At 48.3% G+C, this 17,185-nt stretch overlaps 1 protein-coding gene across 1 annotated transcript in view; it reads right to left on the bottom strand.

Moving 5' to 3' along the window:
* Nucleotides 1-8,222, bottom strand: part of RBM28 (RNA binding motif protein 28) — a 728,250-nt gene extending 720,028 nt beyond the window's left edge. Inside the window, exon 1 of the mRNA XM_069629558.1 lies at nucleotides 7,994-8,222. Coding sequence (XP_069485659.1) covers nucleotides 7,994-8,111 — 118 coding nt within the window. The 5' untranslated portion in view covers nucleotides 8,112-8,222. The remainder of the gene's footprint in view (nucleotides 1-7,993) is intronic.
* Between the last annotated feature and the right edge of the window lie 8,963 nt (nucleotides 8,223-17,185).

Below are 17,185 nucleotides of genomic sequence, written 5' to 3'. Positions count from 1 at the left end.
TTCCCTCAAGTCCCCTTCCCCCACTCAGTTATCAGGGGATAGGAACCACCTCTTGTCCACTTTAAGAAGCTTGGATGAAGAAGAGGCTGACATGGATGGTGAAGTGCCAATAACATTAGTCATGGGAGATGCTGAGAATTCCATGCGTACAGCAAAAAGATTGCGAACCGCACCCACTCAGTGGTAAAAAATGCAGACTCCACACCCATTCAGTCCTTGACCTCTGCGCTGTGACTAAAGGAAGTGACAGTATGGTAATCCTGTGATAATGTACAGCAACCAGTATAACATCTGGTACTGTGACACTAAAGAATTGGCAGCCATGTTAGTTACCGCCTAAGTACTTTGCACATTTGTCAACTGTGCTGGGAAGAAACATACTCATGATTACCGAGTCAGCAAGGGCCTGCTGAGTGCTGTGGAGTAATACTCGCCACAGTCTTTATCAAAAAGAGTCTTCATGGAAGTTTACTAGTGCACATAGAAGACAATCTCGATAGAGACTGTCCAATATTATCACTATCCAATTTTTTTTCAGGGGAGCTAGATGTGAAAAAAGCATTTACAAAAGGTTGAAACATAATCACATGAGTGCAGCTAATGTACGTGCATTCAACATGCATGCAACAAGATTGACACAATTGGTAATTTGAACCCTGTTTTATCAGCTGAAAATACATGATTAATACATGATCCGTATGCAGTTAATTGTTTCCGCATGAAACCAATGCCTGCATGACGAAGCCAGAGAGAAGATGCTGTCTCACAAGAAAAAGACCAGGCAATCACCAGTTTCTCTCTCTATGTACATTACACAGGGAGTGTAACCCGAAGTCAGACTCTTTCTTGTATCTGAGACTTGTGGCATGACACAAAGTTCCCTTTCACTGAAATGGGGATGGTGAGGTTCTGGGGTGGCTTTTGTCTCACTGGCTCATGCAGGGACTGCTGAGAGTGTGAGAAGGAGCCCGGGTACGGTACTTCTCTGCCCCATGGGCAGACTGGACCGCAACGGGGCCTTTCTACCTTTTCAATTGAAAGGGGCCATGCATGAGCTTCAGGGCCCCCCCCCCCAGCAACTGCCCCATGTTGTTAGTCCGCAATAACACAGCAATATATTTACCTTTAAACTTTTGGGGCTTTAAATGTGCACTTTGCATGCGGACCTTACAAGCTGCATCTGTGGGAACCATTACGGCTGTCACTTCCTTTTGGTATACAGAACTGTATCACCTCATTGCCTTTTCACACCACTATACTTTTTAAAAAATATTTGACAACTGATGACTCAAGGGCATGGACACCATCAGGGCCTTTCTACCTTTTCAGTTGAAAGGGGCCATGCATGAGCCTCAAGTGGAGGGGGCCAAGCAACTGCCCCATGTTGCCAGTCAGCAGTCTTATAACACAACAATATATTTATTTTTATATTACTTTTGTTCTTGGGATTAAAATGCGTGCTTTGCAGAGCTCACCTTACAAGCTGCTTTTGCAGGAGCCTCGTGATATCACCTCATTGGCCTTTCACACCGGGTCCTCCACAGCAGGCCCTTGCTGACATAGAAGGATTTATAGATTTTCAGTGGGTATTTCGTTTTTCAGCTCCCTGCTGGCTGGCCAACTCAAGATAATATTTGTCAATTAACCTCTGCTGTATTTCTTCCTCTCCCTTGTAATGTATGCACCTCAAAAGATGCCTCTGGACTGTTTTCCACTCTAGGGGGTACCCGACCATTATGTTTAAGTGGATGCACACACATCTTCAGCTGGGCCTGGGCAAGGGCAGTGAGTCCCTGTGGCAAACTGAAAGTTGCCTGTGTGTTTGGTACAGTTTGTTATTTAAAAAGTTACTGAATTTAGCTACTGACCGAGTGAGAATATTATCACTTTATTTATTTGTTTGTTTTTACTTACAGAGATGTTCGTTTTAAGAAAAACAATTAAAATGTTTTATTCCTAAAGAAGTAGTACAAGTCATAATCTAATAAAGTGTTAACCAGGTTTCATCAACTTTTAAAAATCCCAAATTAATGGAGAACGTATTTGTTATGGGTATGTTTGAAGGGGAAAACCTGTGTTAACGAGGAAGAAGCTGGTCACAGTGCGCACAGCTCACTTATTTGGTAAATTTCTTTCAAACGATAGGTCAGAGGATCTGGGATAAACCACACTACCTTACCACTTTCTTTAACACTTGTCTCTCCTCTGCTACCTTTCCTTCAGCTTGCAAACACGGCACCATCATCCCCATCCTGAAGAAACCCTCTGCTAGCCCTCTTCTTACCTCCAACTTCAGACCAATCTCTCTTCTCCCCTTCATCTCAAAGCTCCTTGAACGCTTAGACTACTCTCAACTCTCTGCTTTCATCTCCTCTCAATCTCGCCTCTCAATCTGGCTTAAGCCCTAAACACTCTACTGAGACTGCTCTCACATATGTACTCAACTCTCTCCTCACTGCTCGCCATGCCAAGCAATTCTCATCCTCCTTGACCTCCACGCAGCCTTTGACACTGTAGATCACCCCTTACTTCTCAGCACTCTGTCCTCCCTTGGATTCAAAGGCTCTGTCCTCTCCTGGCTCTCCTCTTACCTCTCCAACCGATCCTTTACTGTCTCCTGGGGCGGCCGCACCTCCTCCAACTTCCCCCTGTGGCGTTCCCCAAGGATCTGTACTTGGACCTTTCCTCTTCTCTCTTTATACCTCCCTCCTTGATCGCGTCATCTCTTCTTTCGGTATCTCCCACCACTTCTATGCGGACGAAACCCAACTCTTTCTCTCCTTCTCCTCCTTCACCCCTGACCTCGACCACACTCTCTCTTCCTGCCTCACGACCTATAAAATACTGGATGTCATCCCACTTTCTTTCCCTCAATGCTGACAAGACTGAAGTGCTCTTCTTCCCCCCAACACTCTCTCACCTTCCCCTCCTCCCTTTATCCACTTCCCCCCCTTCCAATCTCCCCATCTCTACCCACGCACGCAACCTTGGCCTCCACATTGACTCATTTCTCTCCTTTTCCTCCCACATCTCTCTAACCTCTCGCACCTGTCGGCACCACCTCTTCAACACCCACAAGATCCACCTTTCATGCTTCTAAACTCCTTCTCGCCTCCCTAGTTTTCTCCCATCTCTTCTATTGCTCCTCTCTTCTCTTTGGCCTCCCTATCTCCCACCTGTCCCCCTTAAAATCCATCTACCACTCCTCCATCCGTACTCTATGCCTCCTCGGCCCTCGAGACTCTATATCCACCTCACTCTCCCATCTCGGCTGGCTCCCATTCCTCTCACAACTGAAATTCCAATTCCTCTGCCTTATCTACAAATATCTCTATGACCTCGCCCCCCCTATCTTTCCTCGCTCCTCTCAGTCTACTCACCCTCCCGCTCTCCCCGCTCAGCTGACCTATACCTTCTCACTGTACCCCCTGCACCTTGTGCTTCCTCATGCTTCCACTCCTTCCAACTCTTGGCCCCCCTCCACTGGAACTCCCTACCTCTCCCCATCCGCTCCTCACCCACCTACCCATCTTTCAGCTCCTCCCTGAAAGCCCTTCTTCTCCACTCTCCCCCCCTGACTCTCCTTCCCTACCTCTTCCCCCATAACCCCCCCTCTTCAACTCCCTCACTCCCCCTGCCCCCGATCCCCCTTTTATTGGCCGCTGTAACTAACCGCGAGTGTCATGACCATCTGGGAACACTCCCCCTTATGAGTAAATTGTTCTATGTACTGTACCACTGGCTTGTTTCAAGTGTGTAAATATGCTTCTTTCTCTTGTATTGTTGTTGTTATATTGTAAAGTGCTTTGGTGTAAAGCGCTATATAAACCCAATAAACCATAAACATAACATAACACTAGGCAGTCGTTTCCTGTGATCTCTTCAAAGCCATATGTCACTTGGTCATTTCCTGTGATGTCATAAGGTCAAAGTTCACATCACATTTTCTGTCATGTCCAATCATTTCATTGGGTCCAATCAATGTGACATCATTTCCTGTGCTGTCATTATGCTAATGACTATTTTTGAAATTTTAAGATTCCTACAGATGTTTGTTCACAGAATGTTGGCATGCATGACTTCGTGATATTATGGTGCAAGGTCCTGTGAGGTCAAATATGCAAATTAGAACACTTAATTTTGAAAACTTCAGAGCTTTGTCAAAGTTAACCACCTCTGAGTTTAACCAGATGGATAAGATACATGTCAACATTATAGATCACCCAAAAGACAGAAAGTTAAGGTTATGTTGTGTGGTTATGGGTTGAAATAACCATTCAGGAGCTTGTTTAGTTTAAGTATCTTTAGTGGGTTCGTAGAAACATCAGGATATATTTCAGACAAGTTCATAGGTTAGAAGCATCCACCGGTCCCCCCTACTATTAGGCTTCAGATCTCAACTGACTCTCTGTGGAATTAGAGCAGCTTCACGCCAAAACATTCTACAGCCAACACTCTACATTCCACACTCCAAGCCCACACACACACCATCAGGGAATGACCAGAATAAGGTAAACCCAACACATCTCCCCCCCCTTACATGACAACATAGAATAACGGGGAGACTGAGAAATTATGGGCACTAAACAATTATAAACAGAAGGATGATGGACACTAAACAGTTTTAATCTTTTGTTCCAAATGATCAAATCTAGAGACATCCTCCTAGAATATACCCATCCAACAAACTACTCCTAGCGAAAGCTAATCCCTACCAAGTCCTTAAAAAGCTACACATAGCTAAACCACTTCCAACAATCACCAGAACCATAACAGGCCTTTTATGGAACTCACTTCAATGGGAGCCAGCCCACAATCTCATGCACAACCATTTCCACCTACCTCACAACAATATCCCTACATCATCATTCACTTGCAACAAGTTGTGCTAACACAATCTACAGGGATAACCCCACTATCTGCCAAAAGCATAATATCTCAACTCCATTATGGGCGTCCCTCTAGAGAACCGTCTCACCATTTGAGCATCCCATGCTCACCATAGAACAACCAAAACACGCACTAATATTTCCACCACTCCAGGCACCATGCCTGAGCTAATAAATGCTCACAATTGAACATCCCATGCGCACCATAGAGCAACCAAAACTCACCTTACTCCACCACTCCAGGCACCATGCCTGAGCTAATAAATGTTCACCATTGAGCATCCCATGCTCACCATAGAGCAACCAATAACCTCCACTCCACCACTCCAGGAACATGCCTGAGCTACTAAATGCTCATCACTGAACAAATGCTCACCATCGAGCAACCGATAACCTCCACACCACCACTCCAGGCACCAAGCCTGAGCTACCAAATGCTCACCATTGAACCTCCCATGCTCATCCTAGAGCAACCAATGCTCACAACAGTGACCTCTACTCCACCACTCCAGACACCATGCCTGAGCTACTAAATGCTCACCATTGAGCATCACATGCTCACCATAGAGCAACCACTACTCACACTAGCAACCACAACACATTTCACACACATTCCCCCACACACACCAGTTAGGAAAAATGTTGCATTAAAATATGGCAAACAAGGTTAAACACCACACTGGAGTCCAACATTTAAGCTCGCAATGACCTTAATGGGCATTTTCCTGTGGAAGAATAATTGGTTAATAACAGTGCAAGACATAACTCACATTAGGTTTTTTTTTCAGTACACAACCAAGTCATCACAATTTTTTATGGGCTCACCCATAGGCCACACAACACCACAAACTATGGCTCCAACACCAATAACAAAAGCACCCTAAACAAGATCTGTCACATGGCTCATACTAAGGCACTAGCTAATATGAGAACCATTTCCACAACTCCAAATAAAACCAATACCAATATGCATAGTCAACAGCTAAAATTTTGAACCACGTACCCAAAACCACTTAAACACATTGCAAATTAATGTTTTACACAACTCACAGCACAATCACTGTGACCGTTGGTTTCTCAATATTAGCACATTTCATAAAATATTATTGCAATCTCTGTGTTGCTACATTTAAGTCATCATTTCCCACAAGCAGCTCAAAAAAAAAAAAATTTCTGTACTGGTGAAAGCAGCTAAAAAAAAAAACTTTCTGTACTCGTGAGCAGGTGGCAGTTCCATAAGTCAGTAAACATTGGAAGTGGTACAAACGGTTACCAGTCAAATGGTCGAAAACATTTGGTCGACAGACAATTTGGTCGACACCATTTGGTCGAATGCCAAATGGTCGTTTTTTTTTTTTTACCCATTTTTGGGGGGGGTCCCCCCCAACCCTCTTTTTTTTCTTTTTTATTTTTTTTCCCCACACGAAAACCCACAAAACACATATATATAAAAAAAAAAAAAAATTCGACCATTTGGCATTCGACCAAATGGTGTCGACCAAATTGCAGTCGACCAGTTTGTTGTCGACCAGTTGACTGGACACCGGTACAAACACCTGCTGAATGAAAATTCCCTTTGAAGTTTCTTTTAACATACATACGCATAGATATGGTGTAATTCGCGTTGATGTGACCTTAAATTGGAACTGCTTTGGAACAAACCCGCGTCACCATCGTTGAAAGTACCCAAAATGTACTACTCTTTCAAGATCCTTGTAACACGCCGTTGTGTATCCTACTTAGTTCCTGATCTGTATGGACGCTCCAATCACGTTGTGAGGTCCTTAACTCGGAACCACGAACTGCAACGCCGTCAGTGCAGTATATGAAAACAATCCATTGTCCTTATTGAGAGAAACCCTTGGGCACACAGCCGCGCTTGCATCAGGATTCCATCATCCACTTGACCTCGCCGAGTTCTCATGAAGCCCTGTGACGTATAAATGCTGAACAGAGCCTTGACCCGCCTACAACTCCGGGACCATCCAAACTCCGAAATACGCCATGGCATAGGAACGTTCAGCGGCCGTGGAATTATATTGTTCGCCGACTCCCTCAGCAAGTCGGATGACATCATCATTGGGACGGAGAGGAGAGCCACGAACGGAGCTCTCCGGGCCATCCGTCACCTCACACACGGCTGTACTTCACACCGGACCACACAGACTGCCCTCTAATACGGCGCCTCATGAGGGAAATGCCAGTACGGTAAGACACAAACAAATTCCAAGGTGTTTAGTGTCACTCCAACCTCCTATTACGCTGCCCTTCTGCAATGCTGGGCACCTTTACTCATGAGCTCTCCCCCGGCCCTTATACGCGCTGTAACTACTGGCTACTGCACACAATCTTAGCCATAATGATACAGCCGCGCAGCGCAGCCCCTACATGAACAGTGCTGGGCCTGCCTTCATTAATGCAGGTGCGGGGCGCGCTTACCTTGGTGCGGGGGGGGCGGTGGATGCCTCTGGTGCCTCACTGCACTGCTTCCTTGTGTCCTGGTCCAAGTCCTTTACTGTACCGTTGCTCCTTGCTGTTTTTCTGCTCCTGGTTCCACAGTCACCAATAATCCTCGTCGCCAATGTTATGTTGTGTGGTGTGGTTATGGGTTGAAATAACCACTCAGGAGCTTGTTTAGTTTAAGTATCTTTAGTGGGTTCGTAGAAACACAGGGAGGTACATCAGGGTATATTTCAGACAAGTTCATAGGTTAGAAGCATCCACCGGTCCCCCCTACTATTAGGCTTCAGATCTCAACTGACTCTCTGTGGAATTAGAGCAGCTTCACGCCAAAACATTCTACAGCCAACACTACATTCCACACTCCAAGCCCACACACACTATCAGGGAATGACCAGAATAAGTAAAACCCAACAGTTAACAATGACACGTTTGGAATTCGGAAAAGAGAATGTAACATTGCACAAACATGTGCGACTTTATTTCTAAAACTTCAGGAGGGTCAGCATTAAATAGTAAGAGGGTGTGTGCTGAGGAGTATGAAGCACAGTCTCAGCCTTAATTGTTCGCACTCATTTTGACACACTGACATTAAGGTTCTCCCCAAAACGTCAGATTCCCTTCCCCTCAGCCCCAGCACTCACCCTTCTCGCGCACCACGAAGCACTGCTTCACAGGCCCTACATCGCTGAAAAGTTGCTCAAGCCTCTCGCCGCTGGCGGAAACAGGCAGGCCACGTACGAACAGAGTCAAGCCAGCCATAACGCGGTACACTGTGAAGCTGAAAGCCCAAAGATATTTTGATTACAAGTCCCTTGCTATTCTATACGTGCGCGCCTGGGAATAGGGGGCTGCCATCTTGGGAAAGCAGGAAATTCGGGAAGCAGCCATCTTGGAAAGGGAAAGTAGCCAATGAGTAGCGCCATCTTGGAAAGGTCAACGGCATCGTACTAGTTTTTCCGAGAATTGCTATTTTGGAAGACACACAATTCTTAATCCAGAACATTTTATGTGCGTTTTATGTTAATTTGCGGCCAACAGTCAGTAACCCTCCCGTCTAGAGATGGGAAAATGAGAAGGCACTCTGCTGTACAGGAAACGGATGTTTAGGACCACGTCCACCACATAGATGCCAACTTTAATGTGGGCTCAATGACACTTGTGGTTGCCCAATGCACTCTCATGCCCTGCCCTCCAAAAATGTGCATATTTGCATAACCACGCCCATGACCATACCAAGAAAACAATGCATAGCTCTCAACCTTTCATGGCCCCTGTGCGGGTGAAAACACCTGATTATGTATTTGGTGGGTGAAAGCCCATTGATTCCTATGGGCATGCAGGGAGCTTGGTGGGGGAGAGAGCTGCCTAAGTGGCGCCACCCGCCAAAAGCGTGTGAGTTGAGAGGTATGCACAATGGCCCTCATTATAGGTTTGGTGGTATCCCGCCACCAAACAGTAATACCGTTACCGGCGACTTATCTGGCGGAATTACTGACAGATTAGGTGCCGGCAAGAGTATATTCCATGTAGTCCATTGGACATGGGTGTAGTAACGTTACGTTACGGTCGCAATGGTGTGATGCAACTCTGTTGCGGGAATAAAAGGGGCATCCCCGTGCATGCGCGTCAATACACAGGCAGAGCCCGGGCGGAATACCTGTGTTAGTGTATGTCTGTCTGGGGCCGGGGCGACCATTACACGAAGCCGGGCGGCTTCATCATACATTCCCACCCTCCCGATTTAGGCGGGAGACTCCCGAATTTTGAGGCGAAAAATATTGCAATTTTTCACAGTCTCCCGCCTAAAATAACTGTTGCCCCAATGCATTCCTATGGGCAAATATGCTCCTCTCGATTTCCCTGTGGAAATTTCCCTCCCGGGTGCATCTGAATGTTGGCATGTATGCTTTATTACAATGGCGACGAAGAGGTCGCACATGCTTACCCACATGCTGAATCAGCTGAGCTGACAGAGACATCGAAACCAATGAGCGATCCGCTCCGTAACAGTGTGGGCACACAAGGGGAAGTTAAGACAAGCCCTGTAAGGCTGGCAAGACAGAGGTTGCAGCTTCCCAGCTAAGGAAGAGCATGCGCGCCTCTGGGACAATTTCTGGAGCACTTGAGAATGCGAACTTTCAACAAAAAAAACAATGTTTTTTTAATTTCATTTATTTATTGGTCACTTGTTAGGCGCTTATACAATTAGCAAAACTGTTTCAAAGCGCACACAGGGCAACAGTGGGGACGGGAATGTAGACACTGAATTACAACAAAGATAAATAGTACAAATAAATAATGAGAATGAAAGGGAGGGGAGACAAACCTACTGTGCCTTGTGAGTGTTCAGAACGTGCAAGTGCAGAGGGGAGGGGGTAAGAGACAGGTTCGGACTGGGACAAGAAATAGACCTGGTCACCCAAAAAAAGTGGCCAATCCCTCGCCTCAAAAAAGTGGCCCACCCCTTGCCTCACGACCCTTGACCTCTGATGACATCACCGGAAGTGGTCATTTGACCCCACCCCAAAGTGACATCTCGAGAAGTGATGAAACACAACCTTTCACCCCTTGACAAAAAAGGAAGTGGCATCAAATAGCATTGTTCCTAAGTACACTAAATTTCTGTGAATCCAAGCAGACGTCCAAGACCAAATGATAATATGTTATTGTACAGCACTTATGCTTAAGCTCTTTTTATAGAATATATATGCATACAATATCACCCAATCTGTGTTGGTTCTCATTTATCGACCTAAGAAGGATGAAAGGCTTTTTGAAGAAAAAAAAAAGTCAAAACATTTTTTATTTTTTTTCTTCCAAACCGTCTCAGGCATGGCCAGAAACCTGCCCCCACCCCACAGGGACAATTTCGGCCCAGCCATGGGCTGAAAGGCCGAGGGGCCAATCCGACCATGGTAAGAGATAGGTGCTGTGGTGCTCATGGAGAAGTGCTCGGGTGAAGTGCTATGAAGGGAAAAAGCTAAGTGCACCCTCCCGTGGGGGGGGGGGCGTGAGCCTAAGCAAGTGCAGTAGGATAGACAGTGGCTGGGATGAGAGATGTGGCGGGTCAGGGCCCATAGGATACATAAGGGCCCTGCACCTCTGTCACACTACTGTATGATTTGCAGGGAAGAGAGGAGGAGAAGGAAGAGGTAAAGGGAAAGGTCTTGAGGCTTTTTCAGAACTTTTTTTCTCCTGACATTTGTGAGTTTTGTGAGTTTTTCTTTTTTTCTCCGGATTTTTGTGTGTTGTGGACCAGCAGCTGGGTCAGTGGAGGATCCGTGTGCAGACCTGTCGGCGGTCCCACTGGGTTGCGGCCCTCTGTTCTCTTGGGGGCGCCTGTGCGCTCGATGTGACTTTGCTAAGAGAGGTGCTGCGCCAGCATGCAGGTGGACCAGGCAGCAGTGGCAGGTACTCCAGCAGTGGTCCAAATGCATCGTCAGCAGGGTGCACTGGCTCCCATGCCAGAATTTGATGTGTCTGGGGTGCCAGCAGCTCTGGGCCCCAGTCGGAATTTATGATTGACGCGCCTAGAAATGTACTTCACGGCAGGTGGGGAGGTAAAAGACCAGGCGAAGAAGTAAACCCTTTTGTATGCTTTGGGACCAGCAATATTGAGAATTTTTGAGACGTTTGAGCCGGTGAATGACTCCTACGAGGCGGCAAAAGACTCTCTGAAGGACCATTTCATTCCATTGGTGAACGTGGATTATGAGAGGTTCATAATGTGCACAGCTAATCAAAAGGACAACGAGTCGCTGGACTACTTCCACAGCAGGCTTAGGCAGCTGACAGCCTGATGCACTTGTAACAATGAGGAGGAGATGGTGTGCAACGAGTTCATTCAAGGGTGTGCCTCTGGAAAGATGCAGCGACAGGTCCTGAGGAAACCAGGGCACTCCCCGGTGCAGATTCTAGCACTGGGGTGATCCTATTAACTGGCGGACACGAGGGCTTCCAAGATGGACGGAGCCATGAAGATGGTGAAGCAGGAGAATGTCTGAGCAATAGGGCGCCAGGGGCGTATGGAGTGGAATGGGCCCTAGAAGAGACAAGAGACCGGAGATGCCGACTCATTGCACTTTGTGCAGATAGGACCTCCCGCATGCGGTCGAATGTCCTGCAAAAGGGCGAGTGTGTGGGAGATGTGAGGTAGTCAATCATTTTGCTCACGCATGTGCAAGGCACCCGGGCCAGTAGTCACACCAAGAGGCCCTGCCAAGGTAGGCATGTCTGCTCAGAGACGCTTCCCGAGGTTAGCCCAGGTGGACCAAGATGAGGACTAGCCAGACCATGGACCTGACCCGGAGGACGGGGACAAAGACGTATTCTTCATATCCAGTCTCAGTGACCAGAAGGGCAAGAAGAAGAGGCAGCCAAGATGTGCGGTGTCTATTGATGGATATGAAATCCTGGTACTGATCGACACATGGGTACCTGTGAGTGTGATGGCCCTGCACAGCTATGAGGCATTGCCAGGAACACCGGTTCTGACCCAGGCGAAAGTGAGAATCTTCACGTTCAGTGGTAAAAAACTGCTTCCGTTAAAAGGGGCATTCGTCTCGAAAGTGGTTCATGGGCCAAATACCATCAAGGGGAGATTTTTTGTCACAGATGTTAGCAAGGACACTTGTCTGATCTGTGCCGTGGCATAGGCCCTCAAGATTGTCAGTTTTGCATATGGGGTCTACATGGAAGACATTCACGACGTGCTGCGTAAGTTCAAATGTGTATTTGTGGCTGTAGGAAAACTGGTGGGTGAGTCGGTGAAACTGCATATCGACAAATCCATCCGCCCGGTGGCCCTTAAGCACAGGAGGGTGCCGTTTCATCTTAGGAACCAGGTGGACAAGGAGACAGAACGCCTGGTGGAGATGGACATCATTGTAATTGTAATTGCTTATTTGTATAGCGCGTATACACAAGTGAAGTGCTTCAAAGCGCTTTAAGGTGGGAAGGGAACAAGTGAATACAGTAGTCATTCTTAGGCCTTGAAGTTTCTGAATGATCTAAAATCAATAACTAGCATGATAGGCAAAGATGCATATCTACTAGTGAAGTGCTCGACAAAGGGTAAGAGGAGAAAATACAGGAGGGGGGAGGGAACATACAGATCATAACTATAGGAACTACATGAACTACAGTACTACAGATGGGAGACAGGAGGGAGGATAGGATAGACAGACTTGCTGGGCCAAGAACATTCAAGGTTGAGTAAGTGCGCAGAACAGTAGGTGCGAGAGAGGGGGGGACAAGTGCACCCATGCCAGCAGGGGCCATGGTTAAGTGCAGGGTGGTTGCCCCTATTGTCAGGGATATTGCAGTAGCGCCATGCATAGTGCAGAAGCCCGGAGGCAAGTACAATACTGGTGGAGGAGCCTGCGACCTGTGAGGTTCTGAAGGTGCACCAGGCATCCTGTCAGCTAACTGAACAGGGGGGAAGAGAAGGAGGGAGAGGAAAACAGGCAGAAAGAGGGGGGTTAGCAGGGGAGAGGGAGAGAGAAAGAGAAGAAGAGGAATGTCTTAAGGAGTTTCCGGAGCTTGAGGAGGTCCGACTAAAGACGCAGAGAGGTAGGGAGGCTCTTCGAGAAGGAGACACCTGCAGAGGATAATGATCTACCCCCAAATCTCTGTTTGGAGAAACGGCTATCCCGCAGAGAGTTGGAGGAGGCAGAGCGAAAGGCTCTAGAAGGAGAGTATTTGGGAAGAGAGCGTCATAGATAGTGAGGGCCCCAGCCCCAGAAACCCTTGTGGACTAGGCAGATGGTCATGAACTTGATCCTTGCAGCCACAGGGAGCCAGTGGAGAGATGTCAGCGCCGGAGAGATGCGGTCCATGGGCTTGAGGCCGAGAATAAGTCTTGGTGGTTCTGTTCATTGAGACAGTAGAGGGGCCGACCCCATGGGTGTCCCCGATAGTGGTGGAACGGAAGCCGAAACAACCAGAGTCAGTTCGCATCTATGTAGATATGCGCCTGCCCAACAAGGCCATCAAGCGGGAAAGGCACCTCACGCCCACACTGGATGACATCATTGCAGAACTACAAGGAGCAAGGTTTTTCTCCAAACTGGAACTGAGGGCGGGCTATCATCTGCTGGTCCTGCACCCTGAGTCTTGGTACATTACAACTTTTAACAACTCACAAGGGCTTATACAGATATAAGCAACTCAGTTTTGGTGTATCTTCGGCTGCAGAAGTTTTCCAGAACATTATACGTGGAGTGCTAGCTGACCTGGCCGGAGTCATTAATATCAGTGATGACATTTTGGTTTTCGCCGAGTCTGAGACTGAACATATGAAGAGGCTAGAAAAGGCATGTGAGAGGATCAGGTCGCTGATACTCACCCTCCATAAGAAGAAATGTGAATTCTTCAAGGAAAAGATTTTGTTTTTTGGATTCGTTTTTCTGCAGGGAGGCGTGTTGCCAGATCCCAGAAAGGTGAGGGACATCAAGGAGGCAAAGCCCCCACACTCAGTCATGGAGGTGAGAAGTTTCCTCAGTATGGTAACCTACTGTGTACGATTAATCAGGAATCCGTCAACATTGTCTGAACCGCTATGAAATCTGATGAAGAAAGAGAGCGTATGGCAGTGGGGCCCACTGGAACACAGTGCATTCGAGGAAATCAAGCCAGCCCTAACGGCCGACAGCACTATGGCGTTTTTCAACCCAGCGGTGGCAGCAGAGATCATGCTGGATGCGAGTCCTTTTGGACTTGGAGCAGTGCTGACCCAGCAGAACTTGAAGGTTGAGGTGCAGCCTGTGGCATTTTCTGAGCAGAGCCTTGACAGATACCGAGCCGCAGTATCCCCAGATTGAACGTGAGGCATTGATGGTGCTCTAAGGTGTACGCATTTCAGACTTTATGTGTTGGGGAGACCGGTGATGGTTCTGACCGGCCATAAGCCGTTGAACGTGAGGCATTGACGGTGCTCTGGGGGTGCATACATTTCAGACTTTATGTGTTGGGGAGACTGGTGATGGTTGTGATCGACCATAAGCCGTTGCTACCGATCATGGCCGGATCGTCATTGAGGCCACCGTCTCGGATTGAGCGTTGGATGCTGGCCTTATTGGAGTACGATGTCTGTTTGGTGTACCGGCCAGGGGCAAACAATGCCGCTGATTACCTGTCCAGACATCCAGGGAAGTCTGGAGTGGAGTCTGGGAATGGAGAGATGGATGTTGAGGAATTTGTACGGCTGGTGGTAGAGTCCAGCACTCCGAACTCCATGTCCGTGCAAGAGCTGGCGGATAGCTCCGGAGGAGGCGAATGCTTCTGCCTACTCCATGAGGCCCTAGCCAAAGGTGACTGGAAGTGGGCTGTGATGTGGCTGGACAAATGCACGCAGGACCTGAAGGCAGCGCTGGAGCAGCTATGGAAAGTGAGGAACAAACTGTAATTTGCAGAATCGGGGCTGTTGTTGAAAAACCAGAGGATGGTTGTGCCGTCTGCGCTGGTAGCCAAAGTAATAACACTGGCTTATCAGGGGTATCAGGGGTCGGTCAAGACCAAGTAACACTTAAGGATGAAGGCGTGGTTCCCCAACCTGGAACTGCTGGTGGATGAGTTTGTGAGGAATTGTGTGTGGTGTCAGGTTGCAGCCCCGTGCTGAGAACCCCAGATTGAGTCTATGCCTAGGGGCACTGGGCCATGGGAAGTGGTGCACATGAATTTTAGATCAATAGGGAGAGACGTGCACTTAAGTGGCAATTGACGAATCGAGCAGGTAGCCAGAGGTGTCGAGTTCATGGAATCAACCTCATTTGAGAACATTGTACCGTTGGTGGAGAAGGTCTTTGCATCTCAGGGATTCCCGGAAGATGTGTGTACCAATAATGGATCGCTGTTTTACGGCAAGAGTTTTGCAGGCTTCCTAAAGGAGTGCAGAGGCTACTTAAAGGAGTGTGGAGTCAAGCACAGGAAGATATCTCCGTTGTGGCCTGGAGTGAATAGGGAGGCGCAGTGTTTCATGCGGACCATGAACAGGGTGTTTAGGAACGCTCCTGGACAAGGTCAGTCCTTGCGTCAAGCGCTCTATCAGTTCCCGAGGGAATACAGGACCAATCTGCACTGCTGCACAGGAGTTGCCCCCGCAGAAGCACTGTTCAGAAGGTGCCCGTGTGGGTTTTTGCCGGGCAGTGAAGATGTGGCACCGGGAGTGATTGAGGAAGAGCAGGTGGCTGAAGAGCGAAGGATGCAAAATGAGAAAGGGAATATCAGGAGGAAATTGCGCCCACCGGACATATCCCTGGGCGATAAGCTGCGGGTCAGGAACCAACACCCAGAAGGCAAGATCTTGCTACCCTATGACCCAAAGCCATTGGACGAGGAAGAAGTAAAGGGATCCATGGTGACTGTATCCGATGGGAGGACGACAGTCACCCGGAACTCTAGCTTTTTCAAGAAGCTAAGTGGCAGGAATATAGTGGACCTAAACCCGGGTGGAGCAAGGCCAACCACTGATCAAGGGTGGAGCCTGCAGGAGCCTATAGATCCTGGTCCAGGGGTAGAAGATCCCTGAGGGAGTACAGGTAGGAGGTACCCCCAACAAGAATCCAGGTACTGCCCGTCCCGTTTGAAGGACTATGTGGTGGACGATTAACATGCTGCCAGTGTCGGACTGAGAGAAGCCAGAGACGGGTGTGGTGTGTTTTTGAGTTCAACAGCATTGCTAATGTGTGTTTAAGGTGTTGACAGTTTTAGTTTGCATGTCATGTTAATTGTTATGAAAAGGGAGAAGTGTAGTGGTTGCACGGCCATGCCCACAATTTTGCATGGGGTATTGATATGGACGTTTCTGTTGCGCGCACTGGCTAAAGTGCAACTTTAATTTTTATATGAGAGTGGACATACTTTTAACCTGTCTTAAAACACAGGCAGCATTTATAAAAAAATTCTGAATTTACAACCATCCCTTTCACCAAATGTTTTTTTAAAGTCAAACAGCAGAGTCATATGTTTATAATGATGATTGCGGGATTCCAAGATGGCCGCCAGACCATGAGGACATACACCTCGGGTCCTCCGTGCGGATGAACATAAAAAAAGTGTAAATCACGGTTTTTGAAAGCCATTTTCCAAGCTTAGTCAAGCATTCTGGACACATGCTACTATCCAGGAGAAGTGGAACTGACGATCTTGCTGTAACAAACTCTTCTGACGCTCAGTGGGAGGCCAGAAACCGCGGAGTGAGTGGAGCTTGTCGGATAGCCCACATTGTTGTGTGGGCGGGCCACCGTTGCGGCCAGGACATTGACGTCCCGGACGTGACGTCAAGGGAAGGGGAGGGGCGGGAGCGGGGTTGCGGCAGTTGACGCCACGAAGTTAATAAAGATAGTTCACTGCACCTCCGGCTCCTGTGTATTATTCCACGCGCTGGTAGGCGCGGGTTAACCAGGCACGCAGCGGCCCAACAATGGCGACGAGCGGGCACAGGCCTAGCTAGTCGTGCCGAGGCCTGCAGTCGAGCAGTGCAGCGCGTCAGCGCGCCTCGGGCACGACCCCTGGCAGCGTACTTCAGCAACCTGGCTCCCGTGTGACAACACGCCCTCGCAAAGGACAGTGTCTCGAGGAGGCGGGGAACCACGAAGCCCACAGAAGGGACTCCATACCTCCCTGCACACGACCCGTTGGCGAGAGCGAAAAGCTCACCCCTGGGCGAACAGTGCACACACAGGCAAGTCGCCCCACGTGCGCAGAGCGCCAGAAGCCAGCGTCGCACGCCCCACGTGCAGGCACAGAGGCAAGTCGCCCCACGTGTTGAGTGGAACACAACCCTCAGACGCCAGGCACAGAAGCCACACCCCGCACGTGCCGGCCCACTAGCG

This window comes from Ambystoma mexicanum, chromosome 12 (genome assembly GCF_040938575.1).
Source record: "Ambystoma mexicanum isolate Mex_15411 chromosome 12, UKY_AmexF1_1, whole genome shotgun sequence".
Lineage (NCBI taxonomy): Eukaryota > Metazoa > Chordata > Amphibia > Caudata > Ambystomatidae > Ambystoma > Ambystoma mexicanum.
The sequence above is the reverse complement of the archived record's forward strand: the minus strand, read 5'-3'. Positions and strand labels throughout refer to the sequence as shown.